This window comes from Seriola lalandi, unplaced genomic scaffold (genome assembly GCF_002814215.2).
Source record: "Seriola lalandi dorsalis isolate HSWRI2012SDOR001 ecotype SW California unplaced genomic scaffold, Sedor1 jcf7180002054694, whole genome shotgun sequence".
NCBI lineage: Eukaryota > Metazoa > Chordata > Actinopteri > Carangiformes > Carangidae > Seriola > Seriola lalandi.
The window spans coordinates 1,013,387-1,041,213 of NW_019525247.1; the positions used below are offsets into that span (position 1 = coordinate 1,013,387).

Here is a 27,827-nt window from a genome sequence, read left to right on the forward strand (position 1 = left end):
CAGTGTTGAGTTTTTATTCAAAGATCATAGGAGGAGAGAATGCATATCTCACATGTTGGCCATGTACAGATGAGAGGTGAGCCGACAAAGTTTAAGTGAAGAATGAGAGGCTGGTCATTCACACAGTATAAACACACACACACACACACACACAAACACACACACAAACACAAGAAAATTCATTATCACATCGTCATTCCACTGTATCTTACTTCATTTTAAATAATTAAGTGCTATGTCAGATTTCTATAGTGAGCCAAAGTGGACCAATGAAATGTAAATATGACTGTGTCTCTGCTGAGTGAAGCAGGGAGAGTCTGCCTGGGCTTTATATCCACAAGTCAGGTCTGATCATTCTTCAAAAATTGAACTTTTCAGAATTTATGTCGTCACATTTATGTACAACAGATTGACCGGGCCACTGCTCCAAATATTTTGAGAAAATGTAATGTTAAATGAACAGAGTTGCAATTATTATTTTGAATTTAAAGAGACAAAAATCACAGTATTTCTATATAAAGTTGTAATTTCTTAAGAATAAAGTCATATTTTTTTATTTGAGTATGAAATGTCATATGTTGTGAGGAGCCTGGATTGGTTAAATTACATGTGTTTTAGTTTTCCTCACAGTCTTTTATAATATATTTTGTAAAAATCACAACTTCATTTAGAAGTATTACAGTTTATTCTCAAAATATAACGTTTTCTCATGTTATGATTTTTTCTTTAAAATAACTTTTTCCTCAAAAATAATACAATTTTTTTCTAGAAATATTAAAGCTTTTCCTAATTACTTAATTATTCTAATTGTACAACTTTTTTTTAAATTACAATATAACCGGTTTTCCAAAATATTTCCTTTTTTAATATTATGACTTTTGCTGTAAAATTACAACTAAAACTTATTTAAACCCCAAAATTTTTCTCAATATAAGTTTTTTTCTTGAAATATTGAGGCATTTCCTTGTTATGACTTTTTCCAAATTACTTATTCTTATTGAATGACTTTTTAAAAATCAAATAACCAATTCAAAATATTTATTTTTATATTATGACTTCTTCCATAAAATTACAACTTAATTTAAATCAACTTTTTTCTCAAAAATATTACAAAAACTTTTTCTTGAAATATTATGGCATTTTCTCCTAATGACTTTTTCCAAATAAATTATTATAATTTAGAACGCATTAAAAAAAACAAAACAAAATATAACTGGTTTTCCTTAATATTTACTTTTTTAAATTATGACTTCTTCCTTAAAATTACAACTTAATTTAAATCCTCAATTTTTTCTCAAAATAATTAGTTTTTTTCTTTTAATATTACAGGATTTCCTCATAATAACTTATTCTAATTGTATGACTTTTTAAAAATCAAAATATAACCGTTTTTCCATAATATTTACTTTTTTATATTGAGACTTTTTCCTTAAAATTACAACTTCATTCTCCTAACATTATGAGTTTATTCTGGCCCTAATACAACCCACAGCAGACACGTGTATATATCTTAAAGATCACTGATGAAATGTTTGTGGATGAAAACAGAATCCCTGAGTTACATTTTCCAGGTGAAGAAGTGACATTTCATGGCAGACCTTTCTTTCACAGACAGCTGTTTTTCTTCAACTCCTTTTGTTGCATAAACTCTGTACAGTGAATGAAAAAATGAAGCCGTACCAAAGCTCTAGTAAACGTTTCAAAGTGAATGCAAAAGTCCAACAAGCTACTCTCCAGCCATCAAAGAACGACACAGTTCAAATCTTGAATGAAGTAGAAAAACTGGACATAATTACAAACATGTTTTGTAGAAACCAGGGTGCATAAAAGTGCTTGTATAAAGGAAAAATAATTCTAATTTTTCATATATGTATTTACATATTCTTTTTTGTGCAGCTTTTAGCTAAAATGAGTTGTGGATGATGAAGAGGATGATGATGCAGGCAGGTGTAGCAACAATGCAAAATGACAGAGATAACATATCTCATTATAATGAATGAGAGGGAGGAGGACGTCCTTCTCCTCCACTGTAAACAAGGAATTAAATACACTAGAGATCTGAACTCACTGACTGCACGCTGGCATTCATTGTCTTCAGCAATAACATCAAACACAGTCTCATTCTATTAGCTGTACACAAGGAAAACTGGGGTTTAATACATTTTTAGGGCAAAGTGCTGTGTTGTCTTCAGACACATTATCGTAAAACTAGTTCAGCTCAGCCTCGCCGAAGACTCTGGTTCTAACTTCCTGAGAGCGAAAGACTCTGGCCCCAACCAGAAACCAGCCCCAGGCCCCTCCTGGACCTGAAAGATCATTAGGTAGACATGAAATGTGACTACAAATATTTCAGTGTGCCATTAAAAACTAAAAGTCCAGCACTAGGTGTTTTAATAACTAAAGCCCCATTTTCAGTATTAGTCCTGGTCAGACACGAAACTGATTCAGCAACATTCACAAGTTTGTCCTCCTGAAACTTGCAAGCTAGCAGGTTAGCTGCTGTAGCTACTGAGCTAACAGTTTACATGCTAGCTAGCCAGGAACATGGTAGTGCTAGCAGAAACACAAGAGTGGAACTTCTGGGTTTTGAGGCCAGGCTGCTAAAATGACCTCGTATGCTAACAAAGTGATCCATTAACTTTGTTAAAATTATGACACAATCATGCTAAAGGACGAGCAGCTAGCATGAAGGTGACGACAGCGCTCTATAACCCGCCAAGCTAGCTGGCTTGCTAACTGCCGGTTAGCAGACAAGAAGTTCAAGAGACGTATTTGTACCATCAACTTTTTTCACACAACTGCAAATAATGCTTCTTTTGTTCAGAGGGTTATACAGAGGAAAACTTCCTTCCCAGCTCTACGTTTCTTCAAAAGTCAGCACTGTCAAGACAAATCATTTTTGGTCAATTTGCAAAATTGACCAAAGTTCGACCTCATGCAAAAACTAAGATTTAAGCCACTTTCATGAGAAAATCTGTTAAATACAAATATGAAAGTTTTGCTGTGAAATCATGAATGCAGGTCTGACCAGGCCTTTAACTGGGGCGCCTGTGTGATTAATTGTGGTGTTAATCTGTAAAGTAACATTTCTAATGTAGATGTACAGGCTGTAATTTGCCTGTTTGAATCAGCATCCTAAGGAAGGGTAATGCATTGACTTGTGAAAAAAAAATCCGCTCTGTTTAATTATCAGAATTCTGAGATAGTCATCTCGTTAATTCAGAAAAACAGAGCACAATTCTTTTCTCAAGTGAATGCATTATGCCCACTACAGCACACTCAACACGTTTCCTTCTGGTCCAGTATACACCCGGTTCCAAAATTGAATCTGGCCCATATACAGCGTGACTGTCAGATGCCACTGGACTATTCTGGTGCGCACACATAATAGCCTGAATCTGCCCAGATGTGGAAGTATATGGGCCAGACTTGGGCCAAGGACCAAGGCATATGTTGGGCCAGAAGTTTATTTAGCTGTCTTGGTTTCATGTATGGTCTGTGTTAATGGAACCTATAAAAGCTTGGTGAACGTTGTTAGGACTTGGTAGATATATCCATGTACGTGTGCACATAGAGATTTGAGTGATAAATCCTCTGAGGTCCTCATGTAAAACTGTTCCTGTGCAAATAAGGCTTTAGTTTCAAATGAGTGTCTGGACTTTTATTTTTTTAGGCCATGACGTTTTTAGGTTGTTGTCATTTCCTTTGCAGCAGTTGCTACCTGCCACATTATCCACAGCAGTGCTCAGATTTAGATTTCAAGGGAAATTCCAGTGTTTCTCAACCTTGGTCTCACTCTCTTATGACAACTGGGAACATTTAACTCAGCACCTGATTGTAGAGATTAAGGAAGTCAAAGAGAGGGAGGAGCAGGAAGAGGAGAGTAAGACCATGTTTGATCTGAATTTCCCTTTTAAGAGAGAAAGTGGAGGGCTGTCTCTGAACACGGGCCACGTGAGGACTGAAGCCCTTTCTAAGTGCCAAACTGTGCTGGACTGGGAGCCAACTCTGTGTGTCCGTGGTCCTGGGAGGAGAAGCAGTCGTCAGAGTGGATGAAGTGCAAGGCGGTCTGGTTGTAGCTCAGCAAGGCCTGCTGCTTCTCCTCCGGGCTGTAGTCCAGGGAGTGGGGGTGCACCTGCTGGATGTGCCTCTTGATGGTGCTGACCTTCAGCGTGGCCAGAGTGGCTCCGCACACGATGCAGATCAGCCCGTGCCTCCTGCAGTCGTAGTCCATCAGGTACTCCATCCGCCAGCGCACCTGGTAGTTTCTCCTCTGGTCCTTCCCGGGGTAATGGCCGTGACGAGAGGGCGTGGCCGTGGCCGCGGCTGTTGCTGTGGCGGCGCTATCCCGTGCTTTACCCTTCCGCCCGCTACCACCCTCCTCCCTCTTCACCATTTTACTGGGCGTCATGACATCATGGGTGGCATCCTCATTCGTCTCTCCTATGGTCGCCTCTATCGGGTTGATTTCTGCTAAAACAATAAGTTCAGCAGAATGAAATGACCTTACTTTAATAAACCGCATATATGAACAAACAAAGCTGCTTCCTTATATCTCTGTATCTTAAAGCTGCAGTGTGTAAAGATTTATATATAAGAAACTCTGTTTCATCAGCTGAGACCGGCTCCACTAGGACACACTCACTCATCCTGGACTCATAAATATGAACCAGCTGCAGATTCTTTGCCTCTCTCAAATGCATGCATAAATAAACTTTGTAACTGGGGTCAGTGAGCATGTGTAATGGTCACATGATAACTCTGAACACTCTGCTCTGACTCTGGTTTTTAACAGAAAAATGTTTTTATTCACTCATTCATCACTTTGCTGTTAAGCTACTGTCAATGTAATCACTTCATCACTTCCTGAAAATGTTCAAATTACATGCGTGGAAGTCTCTCTTCTTAAAAAACACTAACAAAAATACAGCTGCAAACAGTGATTTGGGCGCCAAGTAGCCCAGCAGCCCAGAGTTGCCATAGAAACATGATGTGATTATGTCAAGGGCATGGTTGTAAGCACTCACAGCAAGTTTCATGTCAGTTGATTAAAGACTGCCTGAGATATAACTTGACTTCTTGTTTGGCCCCTCTGTCGCCATTTTCGATTGGTTGTTATGGGTTGAATGCTTTTGTAAATTAAAAATCCATGTGAGTCTTGGTCTGAAGATCATCTGTGCCAATTTTGGTAAAAAGACTGGACAAAGGTTGTCCAAGGAGCAGCAAGAAAACACTGAATTCGGTTGGATCCAAAGATTACAATGGCTCACAGTGAACGCACCTCCAAATTTGACCTGTTGGTGGCGCGGTGGTGAGGCACAGACATGAAACTTTTTGGAAAGCACCGTGGGAGTGTCACCAATCAGTGTGCCAAATTTCAAATCACACGGTTCTAGGGGCTGCAGAAGAAGATTAAAGGAGATGATGAAGGACAAAAGGCTCAGCTGCTTGGCCCCCAGTAACTTGGCCCTTATACCACACTTTCTAACACTTTTAACTTCCAGCTTCAGTTGACTTCCTGCTCCTGTTCTTATCAAGTTTGAATGAACTTATTTCAAGTTACACCAAACAAAAGTATGAAACATCTGTGCAGGATGTGTTGAGTTTTAATGACACAAGCTTAACATCTGGAGAAAAAGGCAACACAAGCTATAGGAAATAATTAGCGTATGAAAATTGTGAGAGGTGAGTATGAATCAATGTGTTGTTGTGATGGGAAACGTTTGGAATTATGGCGACTTTATCAAGTAAACATGAGAAATAGTTATGTAATTTAAAAGTAAACCAAAGCAGAGCAGAAAACAGTGAAACACAGAAGTTTGCGAACATCATCTCACCATCTTGACTCTGCATCCCTCCCCCAGAATAATCTTTGGTCCAGGCGGCAGCCATGGCTTCTCTTTCCTGCCGGCTCAGGGTCGTGGTGTCAGGGTGACATTCCTGGATGTGGCGGCGGAAGCTGCTGACCTTGGTTTCGTGCAGGACCTGAGAGCACACCATGCAGAACGTGTCCTGGCCCTGAGGCCCGTAGGCCACCAGGTAGTCGAGGCGGAGCCGCCACGGGTCGCCCCCGCGCAGCCGCCGCTTCTTCGGCTGGCGGAGGGGCTGGGGTCCCTGCTGCGGAGCTCCGACGCCACCGTCCTCACCAATAAGACGAGTGTCCTGAGTTAAAGTGCCATCGCCTTCTGGGTACAAGTCCGTGTTGATCTGGATGGCCTCCACATCCTGAGCAAAGAGGTCCACCCCGCCATCTTTGGTGCTGGGCTCTGATTTGATTGAGTTTTCTGACTCTTCTGTCATGGGGCAGAGAAACATACAATGTTTAAGATAAAAAAGGATATGAAAGTTCATCTCTAACAACTGCATTTCCCATGAGGCTTTGGGGGTCCAGGGTGCTTGGCTCACCATGTTACCAGGGCAACACTGATCCAGATAAGCAGCGATAAAAAGGGTTGTTGGGTGCTGGTGGGTGGATGTCAATACATCTCAAAGGTCAGACAGATAAGACCAAGTGATAAGATACTTTGTTTACTTTATATAGTTTTTCGGCAGTTAACCGAACCAGTCTGGATCAGTGGTTTTTGGAGAACATGTCAGGGTTAAGTCGACCTCTTACTGTTTACTTCCTTAATACCAACTGCACATTTCGTTTTTGAGTGTTGTGCTGACTGATCTCACCATGAGTCTGAGCCCAGGCCTGCAGGATGCAGTGCTTCTCCTCGGAGCTGTAGACCAAGGAGTTGGGGTGGGTGTCCAGCACGTGGCTCTTGATGTGGTCCAGGTGAAGTGAGGGCAGTTCTCCTCCACACACCATGCACAGCAGCCGGCCCGCCTCCGCCTCGTACTCCATCAGGAACTCCTGGCGGAACCAGGCGTGCAGCGAGTCGTTCAGGTAGCGCTCCAGGGTCCGAGCCGACGGTCCAGGGAGATCCTGCCCCTCCTCCTCCTCCTCCTCCTGAGGCTGCGGGGCCTCGACCTCCTCAGACTGGGGGGACAGACTGAGGGGCTGTTGTGGCTGCTCTTGGGGTGTCACAGAGTCAAGGGGTTCTGCTGAGAATCAAGGAGGGGACGTCTTTACAACAAAAAAAATAAAAAGATACAAACACAAGTCTTTTTGATACCACCACCAGGGGGCACTAAAGTCAGACATTTCAGTGATCTGTGGAAAAGGACTCTACTTTATTTGTGCTACACTAACTACTATTACCAATTTAGTTATTATCTCTTCATTACTTACTTTTATATTTAATTTAATGTGGAATGATGCTTGTGTGCAAACTAATGCACTTTCTCTTTAATGTACAGGAGGGTTCATCAGTGAGGTGTACAGTGGCAGGAGGTGTGGGAGTGGTAACCCATGCAAATCTACAGAGAACATGCAAAACATAAAGGAGAACGTAGGCTATGAAACGGCTTTATTTTCATATGGATGTTGTTGACCACGAGTAGAGGAAACTAGCTTTCAGGAATGGCAGAGCAGTTAGATGAAAAGAGAGATGATACAAGTCGAGGTTGTTTCCACTGTCGGATATTTGACTGTTAAATTAAGACACTTTCACACTGTGGGGAACATGCGCTCTGCGTCCCTCTGTTCTGATACAGAAAGAAAATGATGTGCACGTGAACACCGTCTATAGTTACGTGTACTTAAGTAACAAGTAGCAAGAATGAGATGAGAAGATCAATATGAATCTCATATCTGTGTGTTTAGGGGGCGCTGTGGTGGCTCACCTAGTAGAGTGTGTACCACGTCGGCTCAGTCCTTACCACAGCGGCCTGCGTTCGAGTCCGACTCAGGCCCTGTGCTGCATCATCCTCTCTCTCTGTTCCCTGGCTTTCCTGTCTCTCTCTCACTGTCCATATCATAATAAAGCCAACAATAGCCAAAAAATGTCTGTGTGTTTAATAAAAAAAAAATGTCTGTGTTTAGTAGAGAGCTGGAGCCAGGACGTGGTTAACCTATCTTAGCATAAAGTCTGGAAGCGGGGGGGACAGGTATCAAAATCACAACTACCAACACCTCTAAATCTCACTGATTAACTTCATAGTAAACACAGGCAACAGATAAAACTGAGCAGTTATACTGTATCAAATATTTTCCTTTAAACTAATTCTTGTAATTAATAAACCAGGCCCATAACTAGAAATGATGTGCATGTGCTTCCCAAGAAATATAATCGGCCACATAGTGGCACTGTGATTAAGGCTTGAAAATGCAATTTTGGAAAGGTAACGCCCCCTCACAACATCAGTCTGATGTTAGAATAAGATATTGACAAGTAACTTCACAAAGGGCGTGGGTTAGCAGGAAAATTGCCATAATTCATTAATGATTTGTCCAATCAGCATCAGAAAATCTGAGCGCATATCTGAAGTCAATGTTTGGGTACATGTCTACCAAAGCATTTTGAGCCCAACCTGCAGGGGGCACCACAAATACCAAAAACGTGTACCTCAAATCCCAGCCCCAACTCTGGGAACTCAATATCTGAAGTGTCATATTTATCGGTGCAAGTGGGCGTGGCCTGTCACATATTTGCTCAGAACTCAAGAAGCCTTTGAACAGTCCTTAAACTAACTAGATAACTGGAGACTTCCTGAGATATCTCGTGAACATACACTTAGGGATGGGAATCGAGAACCGGTTCCAGTTGAGAACCGGTTCCAACTGGTTCGATCCATCAACATCATATGCCTTTATGATTATCGATGCCCTCCACTTTAGTTCTGCTTGCCTTGCAAAACAATGATGCCACGCCTTAGCAAGAGGCAGTCAACGCAAACGACAACGAAGGATTCGAGGAAGTGTGGATTAATTTCAAAACAAACATGAAAAATTTGTAGATGCAGCACAGCATTAAATATCAGGGGTGCCATGTGTTTGACGCTCCATGCTGCCGGTCAACGAGTGCTTCCCAGTCTCAGCAGAGCAGTGAAGGTACAAATGAGTGATGTGTCAGTGGCGAACGAGCCGGCTCTTTTAAGTGAACGATGGGGAGACGTTTTTCTTCTTTTTTTGGGGGGGGAATTGATACAAGGCAGACCTAAAGAGGCAGACAGCAGCCCCTCCTCAAAGGATTGAGCAACTACAGAGCAGTTATCTATCTTGTTCAGTGTTCAGAGACTCATAATGATATTTGCATTGTTGACACTGAAAACCTGTATTGGCCTACTTTTTCCACACAGAAAATCCACAAGAATTGATAAAGAATCAGATCGATAAGCAGAATCGATAATGGCATTGGTATCAATAAAATCTTATCAATTCCCATCCCTACATACACACCAAGTTTTGTTCAAATCTAATGAAGGGGGGACAAATGGCTAAACATTAGATCTGCAATTATTGAAATGTTGCAGGCTGTGTGATGATGAAACAAGTGTGAGCTTGTTCTCACTCCTTCTTTAAACAGAATTAAACTACCTGAAGTGACTTTGCTCAGCTTTGTGAGGCCTGAAAGCTGCTCATTGCTGCTTGTGGCTTTAATTTAGGCAGATTGAGCTTCTTCTTTCTGTTGAGCACATAAGGTCTTGAATCTGGAATCACTGGCTGCTGCTATATTTTACTTTTGTTTTGCATTCATCTTGTGGGTTTTAATTTCCAGCAAAGGTCCTGTCAAACCAGTGTCATTTTACACTAAAGTTGGAAATCTCATATTGAAATGTCAACACTTCACAACAACACTTCTACCTAATCCAGTCCAGGTACAGTCCTACCCACCAGCAGCATGTTGGCCTGAGTCCAGCTGCTCCTCTTCCTCCTGAGGTGAAGGCCCAGCAGCAGAGCTGAACGACCTATGACCTCCCCCCAGGCTCAGGTGGTTCTCCCAGCCCGAGCGGATCACCTCCTTGTCGGCGGCGCTCCACAGCAGGGAGTCTGGGTGCTTCTGTCTGATGTGCCTCTTTATGGTGCTGAGCTTCAGCGTGGCCAGCGAGCTGCCGCACACCATGCAGATCATCCCGTGCCGCTGGGGGTCAAAGTCCATCAGGTACTCGCTGCGCCAGTACTCGTGGTAGTAGCGGCGGTGGTCCCGACCCGGGATGCGGCTGAGGCCCGGACGCGAGGCTCTCTGGACCCTGGGTTTTCGTCCAGAGGGCCCAGGGACTGGGGAAAGGAGGAGTGGGTGGTCAGGGCCCTCTGTGATGCTCCAGTAGGTGGTGCCTGGAGATGTGACAGGTGTGACCATACCAGCCCCCGATTCCTCCTCCTCACCTCCACCATGGCCATTGGCAAGACCGTCCTCTTCTGACAGAACAGGACAGAACAAAGATCAGTCTCATGAGATCAATATCTCATTAGTATGAATGAATGATCCTACTCTTCCTCTTTTGACACCAACACCATCACCATCATTAGGTTTGTTATACTTGAAGGATTAAAAACTTTTTGCTAATTTTTTATATAATAAGAGACTGTATCTAATGTGGATCTAACCAATGACAAACAACTTAATGATGTCACTGCCGAGGCAGAAGGATCAGTAGTTAAAGTCACTTCTGTGTGGTGGCTGACAAGGGCAAATGCGTTGCAATGTCCCAAAACACTTCCATTAGCAGACATGAGCTGCAAATACAGAAATGATGCAGATTCAAAAATACATATGAAGACACAAAACAAATACAACAATGGAAACGTGCTGCAAATGAAACGACGTGCTGCAGGAAGCCAAAACAAACACATGAACAACAAACACGCTACAAAATAACGGATGTGTTCCAGGCCTCTAGGGGGAGCTCTAAGTGGAAAACCAGCATAAGCTTGAGCTTCGAACCAAGAGTCTAGACTTATGACCAGACCTTTGACTTTGGACCAAATGAGAGAGTATGAGGGAAGAAAGAAAACGTTTGTGTTCTTTTTTACATTTGGCCATAGTTTTTACAATATTATAAAAGAGCAACAGTTAACGTAGCAAGTGTTAGCATTAGCTTAAATACAGTCTATGGGTTTTCCACTTAGAGCTCCCCCTAGAGGCCTGGAGCTCTTCTGTTGCGTCGTCTGGATATGCAGTGTTTTTTGTTTTTGCATCGTTTCTGAATTTGCAGCATGTTTCTCCTAATGGAAGTGTTTTGGGCCATTGCAGCGCATTTGCCCTTGTCAGCCACTGTACTTTTTTACTTGTGCACCACACTGTTACTGTCAATAGAAGACAGCTCTATTAGATATATGGTTTGTAATAAATTTGCCAATACTACTGTATCACAGACAAACAGGAATATGTTAAATAACAAGAAATAAAAGTAAAGTATACAATACATATAACATCTATGTGCATATATTGTGTATATGATTTTTGTGTATTAGTGCGCTCATACTCAGATCTGTCTTGGTTTCAACTGCCAGATGAAACACAGGATCAGCTACATCATGAGAAAGAAGCATAAACATGAAGAAGGAAACATATTACATATATGTAGGGAGATTTTCTCAAAATGTTTTAATGTGCTACTGTTTGATTGATAGCTGGACATTACATCACTCTTTATGAAGCTCAGCTTCCTCAGGTGTTTTCACCTGTCAGGTGAAGGGATTTCCATGTTATCGATTATCTGATACAGCCAGGAGTGGACAATAACGAAGTACATTTACTTGAGTACTGTACTTAAGTATACTTTTCCAGAATCTGTTCTTTACTTGAGTATTATTCTTTTTGTAAAATTCTGACTTTTACTCCACTACACTTACAAGACAAATATCGTACTTTTGGCTCCACTACATTTCTATGAAGTATTCTTACTTTGAAACAGAGCTTTTTGTCAGTGAATGGATTTTCTCTTATTTTGAAAATGCGATAGCCCGTACACTGTGTTCATCACAGAAAAACCAATCACTGCCAACTCCTCCACTGTCAGTCATGTTTGAACCTGTCAGTGTCCTAACCATGGCGTTAGATAAAGATGAGGCAGAAGATTAATTTAGTTTGAAATGTTTTCTGTGTTTACCACAACTAAACTTCATCACTGACTAAAAACGTTGATGTCCAACTTGAGAAAGTGTGTCAAGGGACAGTAAGTAACGTTTGTTTTATTCCACTTTAAAATAGACAGCTTGTAGTAGGTTGGTCAAATGACTTATTGCTATTTCTATAGGCTTATATTCAAGCATTTTATTCTACAGTAGATTCTACAGCTGTTATCACACAGTTTGCTGAAGTGCAGTCAGCAGCTTGTTTCAGAGTCATATGGTTCTGTAAATGACAACACTGTGTTGACATAAAAAAATTACTTTTGAATACTTCAGTATTTTTACAATCAAGGACTCCAGTACTTTAACTCCACTAAAAATCTGACTTAACAACTTTCCCTTGTATTGGAGTAATATTTGACCAGGAGGATCTGTACTGTGACTCAAGTAATGGAGCTGTGTACTGTGTCCACCTCTGGATGCAGCTCATTTCATCCAACATCCTTTAGTATTGTTGTTGGTTCATTGGTGTTACTCGGCCTGTGCCGCCGCTGCCCACTAGGTGGCAGCGGTGTGTCAGTCCGCCTGCCTGCCTGCGTGCTGTTGAGCCTTTGTTTATAGGAGCCACAGAGACGGAGGGGCCATGCTGCTCCATGGCATTGTCCCTGACACGGAGTAACTGGCTGCTTGACAATGGCCGTGGCTCTGACAGCCACGCAGACCCACTTTGCGATGGGAAACAGCAAGAATAATAACACTAGTTTTTTTCTCTTTACCTCCCAGGTCACTCTCCTCTTGCGTCGCTTCCTCCTCTCCGCTTATTATTAATGAGAGCAGCTCAGCCTGCTCGGCACACCGGAGGTCCACGGGCTCCCCGGGCTGGTTCTCTTCCATCACTGCCCGGCTGCTGCTCTGGTCGTGGCTGCTGTTCCTCCTTCACTGTAGCGTAGCGCTGAAGCGGGACATGTCACACACACAACAACATGTCACAACAGTACCACGCTCACGCCGCTCGGCTCCGGTCGACACGCATCTACCCGCCGCTCTCTCTCTCACGAGCCCATCGCTGAGGAGCCCGTGCTCTACGATGTCCCCCCACGCGCCCCGCACGGGAGCCAAGTTAACTTTTCATATAATCACACAATCATGAATCCGGCGCGACCAGAGCCCACTCCTCGTCCCGCTCAGTGGGGAAGCGCCTCGGCGCAGGCCTCCAGTAATGTATTTTAAGGCTCTTGCTTGTCTTCAGGGTGGGGAGCCGGACTAGGGGCCCCTGGGGCTCCTTAAGGGGCTCCTGGGTAAATTTAAAGAGACAGTAGCAGCGTCGACAATGCACACCCACCCCGTGAGGGAGGGGGTTGGGGATGGTGGGGGTGGAGGGGCAAACGGAGCAGCAGGCGCTAATACAGATAAGCTGCTAATACTAATGCTGTTGTTCTCACAAAATCATGCGGTGATGGAGGCGGTGTGTCGCGGCAGAGCAGCGGTTAACACACGAGGCGGGTCCACTACACCTCAGGGCCCCACCAGCTCCAGCTCCTAATGTTCTGTGATGGGGATCCCATATGGTATTTACATAAACCCTGTGTTTACAGTGAGGGTCTACAGCGGATAATAACCCGTGTTATTATAGCCCATATAAGGCTGCAGCTAACCCATACAGAAATATAATATAACATATATGTCTCTATATCAAGAGTGATGTTGCCATATACTCACATATATACATCCACTGAATATATGTTATAATATATATAAAATACCCACGGTAAAATTTGATGTATGTATATTAAAAATATCTATATGATTAATTTTTACATGGTATAAGATGTTTCGACCATGTCTTTTCTACTCATTCTGTGAAAGTGGTCTCAGACTTTTGAACCCTACTTTATAATATCAACATATACTGACAGGCTTTGGGATGGATATATATTATGTAACATATGTCTACAATATAAGCATACATACATCAATATAGATATTTGTATGGGCTAGACATATACTGTATATCAATATATGAAATTATTACAATTTGTAATAGGTTTTGTATATATTTTTTACATATGTGCTTTTATTGTATGTGTATATGTAATATATGGAAAGTCAATATATGCATATATTACATTTGCGTATGGGTAACAGCTATATTCATTATTGATTGATCTGTTTAATAATGGCTGGATTGATCAATCAATTATCTGTTGACATGTTCAAACTAGTGGTTTTGTCTGAACAAAGGCTAAAACGTAAATATTTAGTTTATCAGAGAAGACAATGAAAACCATACAGAAATGTAATATATGACATAATTATATGTTCGTATTTCAACAGTGATGTTGCCATATCTGTCAGCTGTAAAGGGAACATATTATTATCACATATATACATCCTGTGGTTACATGAAGATATAATTTTAAAATGTATGAAATATCCAAAGTAAAATTTGTGTATTTATATATTTCAAAAAGGATGGTATATCATGTTACCACTATATATGATAACGATGTATTTTTAATTTATATATGCAAGTTTATTAAAACAACATACATATAAAAACTCTACATGTTTATATATGTTTTTAAAAATTAATTTGTCATTCATTTTCAACATGTCTATCTTTCCAGTCTGGGAAAGTGGTCACAGAGTGGACTTTACTGTATATAACATATACTGACAGGCTTTGGAATAGATATATATGTTTGTGCAACATTATATAAGCATACATACATGAACACATGTGTTTGTATGGGTTAGGCATAAATGTCAATGTATGAAATTGTTCCAACTTCCGTATATAATTTTTATATGAATGTTTTTCTTTATATGTACATATATTGTATATATATGGAAATTCAACATATAGGCCTACATATATTACATTTGCATATGGCCCAGCAGATGTGCATTATTTGGTGATCAAAATTGTTCTAATTAATCATCACATTCTATTATTCGGTGTTATTTATTGTAATTTGAGATGATACTGAAATGAATATGATTATTTCATATTCTGTTGGGCATCCCATCTCTCCTGAATTAAGGTTGTTAAAAAAAACGTATGCTACTTCAAGCCTCCTCCTCTTCCTCCTCGTCTTCTTCCTCCTGCTACTTTTGGTTCATCAGACTCAGCTGTAATGATGCACATTTCTTTATATTATTGAAACCATAAATGATGTTTCTTCGCCCATGTAATGGCTCCCCTCTGGTGGTGGTTTGGGATGACTGGCCTTAAGGGATTAATTTAACTTTTTTTTCAAAATGATTATTTGTCTTTTTTTTTTTTATTTCTCTTTCATTATCTTTGATGCTTTAGCCCTGTGTTCTCCCATGTACACTGCTCTGTATTTTGGAAAATTTAATAAACAAATTGTTCAAAAAAAAAAAAAAGGAAAAAAATTACCCTGCAGCTTCTGCACAAAACCCAATATCAATTGAGGTCATGTGTAGAAAAAGCCAATAAATCAATGGACCTTTGTCCAGCTGCTCCAAGCTGGAGAGGACTGTAGCTACATCCTCTGTCACTGGATTTTCTTTTGATCAATAATTGAATTAGTCTCTTCTCCCAATATCCACGCTTCACCAAACAGAAAAATGACAAATGAGGTTTAATTAGGAGCTGTCAGTCACATGGACACATCAGCTCATTATCAAGTCATTGTCATGGGTTATAGGGTCTAAAAAGGAAAGGGTGGGGGCGTTGTACTGTACTGTGTATGGTTTCTGTGTCCACACACACACACACACACACACACACACACACACACACACACAAGCAGAGCGAGCATCCAGGTCCCACATCCTGGTACTTTTTCGCGTTGTCAAGGCAGCCTCAGCACGGCAGGCAGGCGGAAAGTAGCTGCAGTGTCCTGGCAAAAAAAATATCTGTCCAAAAAACGTTCACTAAACTGTCCCGGGAAAGTTAGGTGTAACTGGAAGGTAACGGATATGCATGTTTTTCTTCCACATATTTCCTCTCGTCCCGCTTGGACACAGTAAAGCGCGGGTTTCCTCTCGTCTTTTAGACAGGCGGCAGACTCAGACAGGCGCCAGTCCGTGTGGACAACAGCAGGAAGAGCTTGTCCATTGTGCCGCTGACAGAGACACGGCGCTTTAGGCTCCATTCACGCTCTAATGTGGTAATTTTTGCACCGAGTTTTTTGTGTGTGTTGTTCGTTGTGTTTCGGCCGAATCGTTTCGTCGCTTCTCTGATCAAACAGAGTGAGAATAAAGAATAAAAATGGCTCTCGACAGATATAATTTGTGATAGAAAGGGACAGGTTTAAAGAGACAGTGTCGCTCCGCTTCCTTCCTGCTTCCTGAAGCTTCTACATTTCCCATACGCGACGTGTCTGTGTCAGCACACACTGCGGAATCAAAATGCTTCATATTTATATTTTAATAATGTTACATTAACATATATTACCAACTATAAGATGTAGTTTGTCTCAAGACGGAATCGCACTGTGTGTGTGTGTGCGTGTGTGTGTGTGTGTTGTGATAGAGCAGTGGGCGTTTTGGTCCCTGTGCATTGTCTTGATTTGCATTTAATCTAATTTAAAGAAGCTTCAGTGGAAATGGAAAGTGTGTTTAGGAAATTTAATCCAGGAAAAAGTTACCAAAACAACGTGTGAAATGTCCCAGATCATGTACATATATGTGAATTCATGTTTCACATGTGCTGAAATGTGAATTTATCACGGATCTGAAATGTGATTCACATGTGATATACATACAAGCTTTGATCACATCTGAAATACTAATTACATGTTGAATTTTATGTTGTTTTTTTTTACATTTTACATGTTAAACATTTGAAAATAACTTGTGCCTTTATCATGTAAATTTCACATGTGAGAACTAATGTGTGTTACTAAATCTGTTTTAAAAATCACATCAGCAGGTAATGAAGGATCAGCTTTACCCTCATTGGCTGATGATGTGTCTCAAACTGGAGCAACCTCAAAAATGAACAGATAGTTGAATGAACTCCTCCCTGACAGTGACAAAAGACCTGAACATTTTAATCTTTCTAAAGGTAGAATGTATGATGAGTTTTATTGGACTGTGTGAGGTTGTACCAAATACAGTGGCACCTGAGTGTTTAAAACAATTTAACTTAAATGTATTCATTGTTGCCTTAAATCACTGAGAAGTTGTCTCATGAAAGCAGGTTTATTACAAAGTAAGATCCAACTAAGACTTGTTTTCTGTTCCTCAGGACACCTGCACACCAATGTGATGTCAGAGATTTGGCAGCTGCTCAGTGGAGCGAAAGCACCTACTGCAGCGTCATATAGGAGGACGGCATGTAAGTTAATGGCAGTGAGGAATCTAGACTGAAGGGCTGAGCCAACCAGTACTGTTAGATGAGAACTGATGAGCTGTCCAAGCTGGCAATAGCATGCCAACTGCAAAAGGTAAAGGTGGGTCAGCGTCCCACCGCTACCGACCTGCCTCAGAGTACGATGATAACACCCTCGCCCAAAAGAGAGAATACTGGAGGACCAAGAAACGAGAGCAGAGGGCCCGACTGTCAGAGCGGAGGGGAAAGCCAACAAAAGACAGTCGAGGGGAAAAGCTCCTACATCTAACTGCCCCTGCAGCGGTGAATTCCAGAGTATCTGGTTCCTTTGCTACTGCCTCTCTTCCTATGCAGAGTAATCATGAGACATACAAAACAGTCAAGGTCTCTCCTGCATCAAAGAGTGGAAATACAGCGGGGGACAGTTCACTCGAAGCCTCCGAAAGCCAAAAGGAGAAGTGGTTCCAGACAATGAAACTCAACAAGGTCTCGCCTCCGTTTCCAGCATCATGTTCCATCTCAGCAAAAGCTGCCGGGGGCAACAAAGCCACGGTGAAATGCCGAACAGCAGGGGGTGCTGTGAACAGAGCTGTTACCTCACCCACACCCAGTGGAACCCAGCTGAACACCAGTCCCTCAGTGCCTCCAGTCAGAGTGACCAGAATTACCAATGGCAGCTCTGCCAAAACAGCACCTCAGCCATGTGTGTCTATGCAGGGCACATCAGTCCCCAAAATGCAACAAAAGGCACAAGTTGCATTACGCATTCAGCCCAAACTTTTACCCACCAATGTGACCACAGGAGGGGTTCTTGTGTCTTCTCCGTGTGGTCCCGTTTCTATTAAAACAGAGGGCAAAACAGCGAACACAACACCTCAACGTGGAACAAAGAGTGCCTTGGTCACCGCACAGAGGGCTAAAGGTGTTGGCAGCTCCCAACCTTCCATGGAGTCCGAGGAGGAGAGAGCGGCCAAGCGCAGGGAGCATTGGAGGATCAAAAAGCGAGAACAGAGAGCAAAGCTGGCAGCTCGGATAGCCAAAGCCAGAGAGAGGACACAGGGCGCGGAGACGATGGTCCAGAGGCAAACAGCACAAAAACCAGCACTCGTGGGTGGTACGGTCCTTCAGCATCTTCATCTCAGTCGTTTTTGAAAGGAGCGGGACAGAGGCAGTGTCCTGCTCGGCTCAAAACTTCAGTTACATCTGCCAAGAGGGAAAATAATAAGCTGCAAAGTGGGGCAGCAGGTTTAGCTTCAGTTAACCTCCAAGTGAATCAAATAAAAGTACAAAATCCACATGAGAACAGCATGACACAGACAGAGACTGCATCCAAAATTATTCCTGTGAAAAAGACAGGGGAGTCACAGAGAAAGCTTCCAAGTTATGTACATCTTTCAAACTTTACTAGAGGGATCGCACGATGTAAGACACCTAGACAGAGGTTCATTGAAGCCCAGAAGAATTTCATGAATCAAAGAAGCATAAGATGTAAATCGCCGCTGCTCACTTCAGTTTTTGGTACCAGAAATATCCCCAGAATCGACCCCAACGACACACCGGAGCAGATAATAGCCAAACGGCGAGAGTACTGGCGGATTAAAAAGCGTGAACAGCGAGCAAAGCTGTCGATGGAGGTGAAGGCTCGGCTGAAGGAGAAGGACTCTCTGATGCGAAGGGTGAAACGCTACCAGAGAATCCTAGAGGAGATGAGAAGGGCCAGAGCGCTGGCACAGGCAGCAGGAAGCACGCTTACCCACGCCTCTGAGACCATTGGAGGGTTCATCAAAGAGGACGGGACAGTGACCATCAATATTCCCCAGGGTCCAACAGGTCCCAACACAGCAGCACATAAAAGTGAAGACGAACTTCACGTAGGATCCAGTAACACCTCGATTATACAACCTCAACATCAGCCCAATACAAAACGGAGCGGTATCACTCCCATTAGGATAAACCAGCCCCCCACTGCGCTCCGCTCAGCTCAGGTGAAAGTGTCTTTTCCTCTTTCCGGACAGCTAGTCAACAAGTCTGCAAGACTTCTGTCAGTCAGACCAAGGACTCATCTCGAAAGCACAACTGCTCCGAACTCACACTCAACATCACCAGTTGGTCAGCTCACGCTCACTCATCCTCAAACCCGTCAAAACGCCGTCTCTGGAGGATCAGCGGCGGGGTCAAACCTCGGCAGCTGTGTCATGAAAATGGCCGTTTCAAGCAGTGCACCGTCACTGTCAGCACTCTCTCTGGATCCAGAGCTGACAGAGGAGGAGAGGATGGCGAAGAAGAGGGAGTACTGGAGGATAAAGAAACGTGAGCAGCGAGCAGCTCGTGCGGCGCGACTGAAGCAGGGTTTCTTGCAAGCGAGGGCCAACGCAGCCTTACAGAGGAGGAGGGCCCAGAGGCAAGTCGCAGTAACCACTGTACCACCGAGCAGGATTCTTACCAACCATACAGGAAGTGCACCACCTCTCCCCAGTGACAGCGTGCCTGTTACACCAAATGCAAATGAGATAAAACAAGAGATTGAGTCTGTGCCAGCAGTTGACCTAAATTCTCAACCAGAACAAGCCATCTGTCCAGATATCAAACCCCCAACCTCCCCACCTCCAACTCCAGCGCCCCAGCCAGAGTCTGACCCAGCTCTGAGCGCAGACAGCCAAGCTACCACTCTGCTGGCCGTGGCCTCCATGAAGAAACTCCTGGAAGAATCACTCAGCACGGTGAGGGAGTGTAAGAGTGAGCAGCCTTGCGTTAAAATGGAGACAATGGAAGAATCTTCAGAGCAGGAGATAAAGCCAAATTTACCTCAGCTTTTCTTTGAAAAGGACGAGGTGGTTCCGATTGCTGCTGACCTGACGCTGCAGATAAAAAGCTGGCAGCCAGATGATGATGTCTCGGCACACGAAGGTTCACCGAGCCCTGATCTCAAAGATTCGTCACAAACTAGTGAGACACTTTCACCTCTTCCTACCTCCAGTGAGGTAGTCCTGCATCCCACCTGTGAGCACTCATCCCAAACCCCTTCCAACGTCATAGTCAGCCCCTCCATGGAAGCCTCAGACAGTCCATCCTCACCACGCAGAACCCAGAGGCTTCGCACCAAAAAAGTCGGCCATCAAAACTGCTGCTCCCCAGAGCCACCAAAGCTACATCACCTACCCATCGATCAACTACAACCGCAGCAACAACATGTTGAGCCACAGTGTCAGGTGCAAGAGCAATGCCATAACAGGAACTTGCCATCAGCACAAAGATATCGCAGTGTGGGGACTGAGCAGAGCGGCTGGACCAGCCTGCAGAGGAAGAGGGAGTACTGGAAGCTGATGAAGCGGCAGCAGAGGGCCCGGTTAAAGGCCAGGCAGAGAGCGAGGCAGGGAGAATGCAGCAGTCACCTGTCCCCAACAAACATCCAGGTGAATTGACACAAGGGAATAATGTTCATTCTGTAGATCTTGAGTTGTGGTGAAAGCTTTTAAAACTGTTTGTCTATGGAAGTTACTTTTGATATTGGTTTTGTTGTCGACCCTTTTCATATTCTTAGTGTGAAAGAGGAAAAAGGGAACAAGGTGATGTCCACTTTTCTCATCATTCACTTTGCAACAACGTTCTCAACCCTTAAAACACGTAACGCTACGTACAGTACAGCATGAACATGTTAAAAAACCACCAAGTTCCGTTTGATGGCAACAATGATTAGCTCTCAAGAGACTTTAGCAATGGGTCACTGGCTGAGACTCATAGCACTGAACCAAAAAGTACTGCACCGATTTGCACCAAACTTGCTGGAAGGGTGGGACATGGGCCAGTGACGAACCCATTACATTTTGGTGCAGATCCAGTCAAAAGGGAGGATTTTATCACCTCCTTTTAGAATGCAAGACAGGACATTTATCTACAATGTCATCAGTTTCTCAGGAAATAGTTTTTGGATCTTGATGTAAAAAAACAGACATATTTATGGTGTTGAAATCTGAGTTGGTGCAGATCCAGATGATAATGAAAATGTGGTGGAAGAAAATTCTGCATTACACACAGTACTTACAGTGTAAGTACTTATATTTGTACTTGCACTGCACATGGCTGCAGCAGGAGCCATTCAACTAATGCGACTAATAAAATTGCACAACAACAGCGGTTGCCACATAGCAATGAGACAGTTCATACAGCTGTAGAGCTCTATGAACTCTATAATGCTGAAATGTCATAAAATATAATAAAACCACACAACTGTGTTTTTAGGATTAAAGTTATAATGGAGAACAGAAGACATGGTCTGCCGAGTATCACTCTAGTTGTTGATAACATTTTTGCTCATTTCCGCTTAGGTGCTTGATACACTCCGTGTACTGAGGTATTTAGATATTTTTTCCTCCAAACTTAGTGACCAGAGTGAACAAGAGTGAAAACCTTTCCCTTCTTACTCATTATGGATGATAAACCCTGATTATACTGAATTCAGTTTATTTAAACCAAGAACTGAAGTTATCTAGAGACAGACCTTTGCATCCTGTTTCGGTGGAGCTACAGATATTAGTGTCTACACTGTGAAACCTGGACAGTTTATGTCAATTTGTTTGTAAGGCTTAGCACATTTCAGGGCTTATAGACTTGTTCAGTGGCCCTGGCATAACAGCAAGAATAGAGGGGAGCGTGACTTTTCATTGCCATGTTGTGTTGTTGTCTTTCAGGCTCCAGGTCTTGTTATCATCAACACTGTTAAAGGTGTAAATCCTCAAACAAAACCAGCTCTCCAACCCAAGCCATCGATTGCCTCTCTAGCCGCAGTCACCAGTATCCCCACCGTCCTGGTCGTCAGCCCTGCAACATGTAATGCTGAACAGTCGCCAGACACACTCCAGGTCAACCTGCCCATCACCAGTGTTTCCTGTTCACCCAGAAGTGAGCAGAACATGAACGCCGTTCCTTCACAGATCATGTCCGACTGTCTAGGAGCTCCAGAGAATCAGCACCAAGCAGTGCCAGTTTCACAGAAGTGGATGTTCAGCAGCACAGATGTAGACTCATCCGCCTGCCTTCCTACTCTGAGGCCCCCGGACAACCCGCTGTCCAGCATCAACCTGCAACCCATCGAACCCCCCGGTCAAACTCCAAACTCCAGCCTCAGTCCAATGAAAATCCCCAGTTCTCAACTTCACAGCCCGACACATGTGATACAACCACAACCTCCCGCTAAGCTGGCTCCTGTGAGCACCCTGGTTCCACCAAAGCCCATCCCCGGCGAGTCCGAGGAGGACTTTCTGAGGAGGAAGCGTGAGTACTGGAGGATAAAGAAGAAGGAGCAGAGAGCCAGGAAGGCCATTCGTGACAAGGGAATCCCCCCGAGGAGAGCTGCCAACAACTGGAGGCCAATCCTACCTGCACATGACCTGCCGACACAGGTGCAAGCTGCACAGGTAAACAAACTTATTTCATTGATCATATGTTCATTCTGAATGATGAAGAACACAGATTACTCATAATTAAACACCTCACAGGTCGCGTTTCTTACTGAAAACTGGTGATGGTACGACACAGTCCAGCATGATGTCTCTCTGTCTGTCCTCACAACACACAAATAAACTTTAAAACTGAGTTATAAATCCAAAACAAACCTTAGCTTTATTTACTCTGTATATTATTATTGTTATTTACCAAATTAACCAAATACTGACAGACCTGCTTCCATGAATGGATTACAGCAATATACTGCAATATGGTTGAAATGGAACATGCATGTGATTGGAGAGAATGTGTGGACATTCTGATTAGACAAACTGATTAGATTTTGGAAGTCAAAGGTCGAAGGTCAAGGTCATGGTGACCTCAAAAACCTTGATTTTGGCCTTTTGAACACAATATCTCCGTAAGGCCTCCAGGGAATTTCTTCAAATTTAGTACAAACGTTCACTTGGACTCATGGATGAGCTCATTAGATTTTGGTGGCCAAAGGTCAAAGGTCAAGGTCAGTGTGATCTCACAAAACACTTTTTATCCATTACTCAAGACTTCACACATTTATGATATTTCACACAATTGGTTCATATTTTTATGACTCCGGATAAACATGGATGTGACCGGAAACTCGTCTGAGTGGAGGAGGGAGAAAACCACGAGGAGGTGATTCTAGTTTTTAAAACATAAACATTTTTATTATCCAAGACCACAATGACCCATACTTCTATAACATCTGTAATATGGATACTGCCATTTAGTAATGTGTTGATATGAAGGCTATTTTTTTTTTTTATGCCTCTCTGCGACAGTCAGAGCCAGAGGTATTATTGTTTTCAGGTTGTCTGTCCCAATACTCATGAATGTGATATCTCAGTAACCTTGATGGAACTCAAATTTGGCACAAACATTCACTTGGACTCAAGGATGAACTGATTAGATTTTGGGGGTCAAAGGTCACTGTGACCTCACAAAACATGTTTTTGGCCATAACTCACAAATTCATTCACTAATTATGAAACAATTTAAGTGAAATGTCTAATAGGATAAAATGAAGTGATGATATTTAATATCCAAAAGGACAAAGGCAACTTCGTTGTGACATCATAATGTTCTGCAGAAACTCCTCTGGTCATTATTCAACACTGTAACTCAGGAAGGAGAGACCGTGACCATATTTCCTGATACCTGGCTGATTGGTGGAGGAAGCATCTTAATTTATTGAAAAAAAAAGAAAAAAAAAAGAGCCATGTAAATTACATTTACTCTATTGCCATGCAGTAAAAAGAAAAAACAGAATTGGGAATCATTAAGTTCAGTATGAATGTGTTTGTTGAATCTTTTCTTGTCTCATACCTGCAGGACTCGGGTCAGTGGGTGAGCTCCTCTGATGAGTCAGAGCATCTAATGAGGTGGGAGAGGTGTTTTGTTCCCTCTGGCATCACTGCTCCAGGCTCTGTGCAGGATAATGACTGTAACTGTTCTCCTTCTCTCATAGCACCTCAGTGGACACAGATCAGGCATCGTTTCCATACTCAAGCTACACAGTGCCGCTAGAAGGTGGAGTATTAGCTCTGTCACTTTGAAATGAAAAGAATGCACTTTACAATTTGCAGAAAACTAACTGTCCTTTCCCCGTCTGCACAGAAGAGTCGGAGCTCCTGTTCTCTGACTATGAGAACAACAGCGGTGAGGAAGGTTCTGTCTCAGACGCCGTGTGGAGGAACTGCTACCTCATGGACTACGACCCACTCAACCAGCTGCTGGTGTGCATGGTTTGTGGGGAGCTGCAGTACTCCCACACCCTGGAGGGAGTGAGTGCCCACATCGACGAGGCCCACCCGGACACCCTGACCCTGGAACCCGGGGAGAGGCAGAGAATCCTGGAGGCCTGGGACGAGCAGGTGTCCCAGAGGGAGCGCTTCTTCACCAGCCAGCTCCAGCAGCACAGCGGGTCCCTGGCAGGTACATTATGACCTGAGAGAGAAGACGAGGTGGCTGTTCAGGTATCGTTTATATTAGAAAAAGAAATAAGAAATAATCCTCTTCTGAAATTGAAAGCTGTTTTCATAAAGGATGGGTACATTGTTGTTTGTGGTGTTATTGCTGGTGAAACCAGTAGGTCATGGTGGCTAATAGTTAAAGGTCTCATATAGTCTAAAGGTCTCTGTCCATGTGTAGTGTGATTATAGATCAGGTCTAGGTTCTATATTAATACTGTGAAAGTATCAAAGCCTCAGTCCACAGAGAAATGCACACAGCCTGTATTCAGAAACTGAGCCTTAAAACCAGCCGTCAGGACTTCTGGCACTTTGTGATGTCACAACAAAGCAGTCACTGCCCCAAGCCCCGCCCACCTGGACCCACCATCCAACCTTGTAGGATTTAGTTTCTCTGAGTGTTTACCTGAAATCTGCTATATTTTATTGGATCACTGACCTGTTGTTACTAGAGCTCCAGAGAGAAGCCTGAGAGAGGAGATGTAAAACTACAAATATATCTTCTAATGGATCAACACTTCAAATATAACACAGGAGAAGAAGAAAATATGGAGCTTAAAACCCTCCGAATAAGAGCTTTTGAACTGCAGGAAAGAATGATCATTCCCTCTCAGTCTGCCTCACTCTGAGAGACCTGATGAGTATTTTATGAGCAAAAGACAGATATTAGAATAAAAATCCTGTTATCCTGTGTCAACTGTATAGGAGCATCATCACAATGTTCGCTCCATGCATTTGTTTCATTTACCAAACGTGTCTGACTTGTTTTGCAGAAGCACACAGGAACTGATCAGCGGAGAACACGACTGCAGGAGTCGCCTGAAGACCATGGACCAGGAGAAAAAACCCACACTTTTTATTTATTCTACTTTATTTTTAATCCATGTTTTTACCTTCATAGAAAGTCACCTGGACAGAGAACGCTGCAGCTTTACCTCATTTCCTACCAGGACTGTAATGTGGGTTCTTGAAAGTCAGTAAGGACATTTTTTTTATACTAAAGCTGCCACAAATGAGATTCTGTGACACTATTTAAAATATTTAGACCAACATTCTGGGAAACACAGTCTCTGTGCTAAGCTAGGCTAAATTCATCCTGACCTATCTCTGTAATGGACACACAGATATCTTCGATTCTTGTTCTGCTTGCTAAATTCTTATTATCATAAATCATATTATACCTTTGAATTTCAAACCTCAACAACTATAAACATCCAGTGTTTCCCTCAGACTTGAATCTGACAGAAAACTATGAAACAGCATTTTGGCCAAAACCCCTTCATTTAAACAGACAGTGCCACTGAGGCCAGAATAATAGACATTTTCCTTCATTTTTCAAAACTCTTTTAAGACATCATTTAGTGACAGAGCGAGTAGACTTGATCCACAAGCAGGAGAGAGCACAGTCCAGCTGAGGTGCGCTGTGATTTTACTTTGATAAAACCATTGAAAAGTTTATTGGCGACATGCTAAAACATTATGTTTTTACAGTGGGTTGCATCGACAAGTTTATTTTGGGTAAATTTGTTTTAAAAAAACTCCCAATATTTCAGATCTTTTTACGATGCCGATTACGTTAAATTTTAGTCTAGACGGGCAGAAAACTGAGACTTTATTAAACAATGATGCAGATACTAGCGTTCACTTCATGATTGGGTCTTATCAGTTATGACATATCTTTCCCTGATTCGTCACGGTCTATATCACTATCACGTGACCCTTTTCCGTGACTACCATGACCACCTTGTTCTTACTTGCTGTTGCTGTTCTTCATTCATAGTATTTTCTGCAACAAAGCAACCAATCCGCTTCAGTGGAAGTCAAAAGGTCATGTGATGTGTGTTTCCAGGTGTGTCACAGTTGTTAAACTGCAGTGTAGCAGGGAGTCGTAAAGTCAGCACACTGAGTGAATAACGTCCGTCAGCTACACGGCACCATCTACCTAAAGTTTGCTAACATCGCTAACAGTAGCCACCACAAGCTACTGGTCAACCCAGACCACGTAAGGCTGTAGCAGTGAAACCCCTGAGTTTACTGATTCAAGCAAAGGTTTGTTTTATTGTTTATGACTTCATCTTTTTATTTGTAACAGGAAGATGGTGTGTTTTTTTTCTTCAGAGTTTGGGGTTTAGCGCCCTCTACAGCCAGAGAGACCCAACTACCCGTTCAGTGATGAGCAAACTAGATGATATAAAACATTGTTCAACAGAGAAATAACTTGGATGAAAAGAAATAAAAACACAGTGTCAGGTTTTGAAGGATGTGTTTCAGTCAGAATCATATCAGACGTCTTTACAATAAATTATACAGTTAATTCAGATTTAACCCCCAGTGTAATCAGCTATGAGAACGACAGCACAAGAATCAAACTCTTTATACTGAGGCATATTTGTAAGAGCTGAGAGCTGCTGTCAGTTTTGTATAAAGTTTGTCCTGGTCTGGATTCAGGCTTGCATTCAGGTCTGAGACTGTTCCAGACCCTTGTTAGATACGTGGGCATCTGAAACTGGTCCACGTTTTTCTACGTGATACTGTCCTGCGCTGTTCAAACCCTGAGCTTTACATACGTGTTCCTTTTGGACGACTTTTTGTATTGACAACTTTTTACAGAAACTTTCTCACCTGTGTAAAAACCTCCTGCGGTTCATATCAGCCTGTAAAGTCTTCTCACTGTAAATACACAAAATACTAAAGTGGTTATGAGATGCCAAAATTTTCTTTGATTGTTTTTGATCAACTTTATTTATTATTTATTGAACCTCCTCTTGTATAACTGATGCATTACTCATATCCATAGGTAGTTCGATGTTAGAGAAGTGTCTCGTTTGTGAGTATTGAGGATCCAGAGGTTTTCCTGCATGAGTAGTAAATGGATGAACAGTTGTATATCACAGATGAGCTCTGGATGCATCCCCATGACTTTCTTTTTGTATAATTGTTCTTAAGAGTAAAACTTATTTTCTGTTTGAGCACAGAGCTGTGGAGGTCAAACTGCCTGCGCAGTCACGACACTGTAAATAGCTGGAAGTGACCAAGCTAATTTACCTTCTGAGAATGTAACTCTGACTTGTTTACCAGTTCAAAGGGAATGTTCAAATGCCTTTTAAGTAATAAACCTTTTCTACCTTTGGGCTTCTTCTTTCACATCTTTATTATCTCATCAGCTTCC

The 27,827-nt window shown here is 42.5% G+C and overlaps 2 protein-coding genes across 7 annotated transcripts; one reads left to right on the forward strand and one right to left on the reverse strand.

The window, feature by feature from the left end:
- On the reverse strand, nucleotides 1–13,181 carry zfta (zinc finger translocation associated). Of its 6 annotated transcripts, none has more exons than XM_023423786.2 (6): nucleotides 12,679–13,181; nucleotides 11,314–11,358; nucleotides 9,722–10,246; nucleotides 6,679–7,047; nucleotides 5,838–6,293; nucleotides 1–4,473 (listed from the first exon to the last, which is right to left on the reverse strand). In XM_023423786.2, exons 1-6 carry the CDS (start codon nucleotides 12,794–12,796, stop codon nucleotides 3,974–3,976), a joined length of 2,013 nt encoding a protein of 670 aa, XP_023279554.1. In that variant the 5' UTR covers nucleotides 12,797–13,181; the 3' UTR covers nucleotides 1–3,973. The 6 variants fall into 6 exon arrangements, with proteins under 6 accessions (XP_023279554.1, XP_023279553.1, XP_023279551.1 ...); XM_023423785.2 differs by having other exon boundaries at nucleotides 1–4,470; nucleotides 6,679–7,050; XM_023423783.2 differs by having other exon boundaries at nucleotides 6,679–7,050.
- Nucleotides 13,182–15,691: 2,510 nt separating this feature from the next.
- LOC111667960 (uncharacterized) lies at nucleotides 15,692–27,790 on the forward strand. Its single transcript, XM_023423829.2, is given in 8 exon segments — nucleotides 15,692–15,841; nucleotides 17,124–18,336; nucleotides 18,339–20,620; nucleotides 21,896–22,621; nucleotides 24,021–24,070; nucleotides 24,157–24,218; nucleotides 24,306–24,623; nucleotides 25,432–27,790. Coding segments are annotated over 7 exon segments (4,485 nt in total). The 5' UTR covers nucleotides 15,692–15,841; nucleotides 17,124–17,306; the 3' UTR covers nucleotides 25,449–27,790.
- The last annotated feature ends 37 nt before the right edge of the window (nucleotides 27,791–27,827 follow it).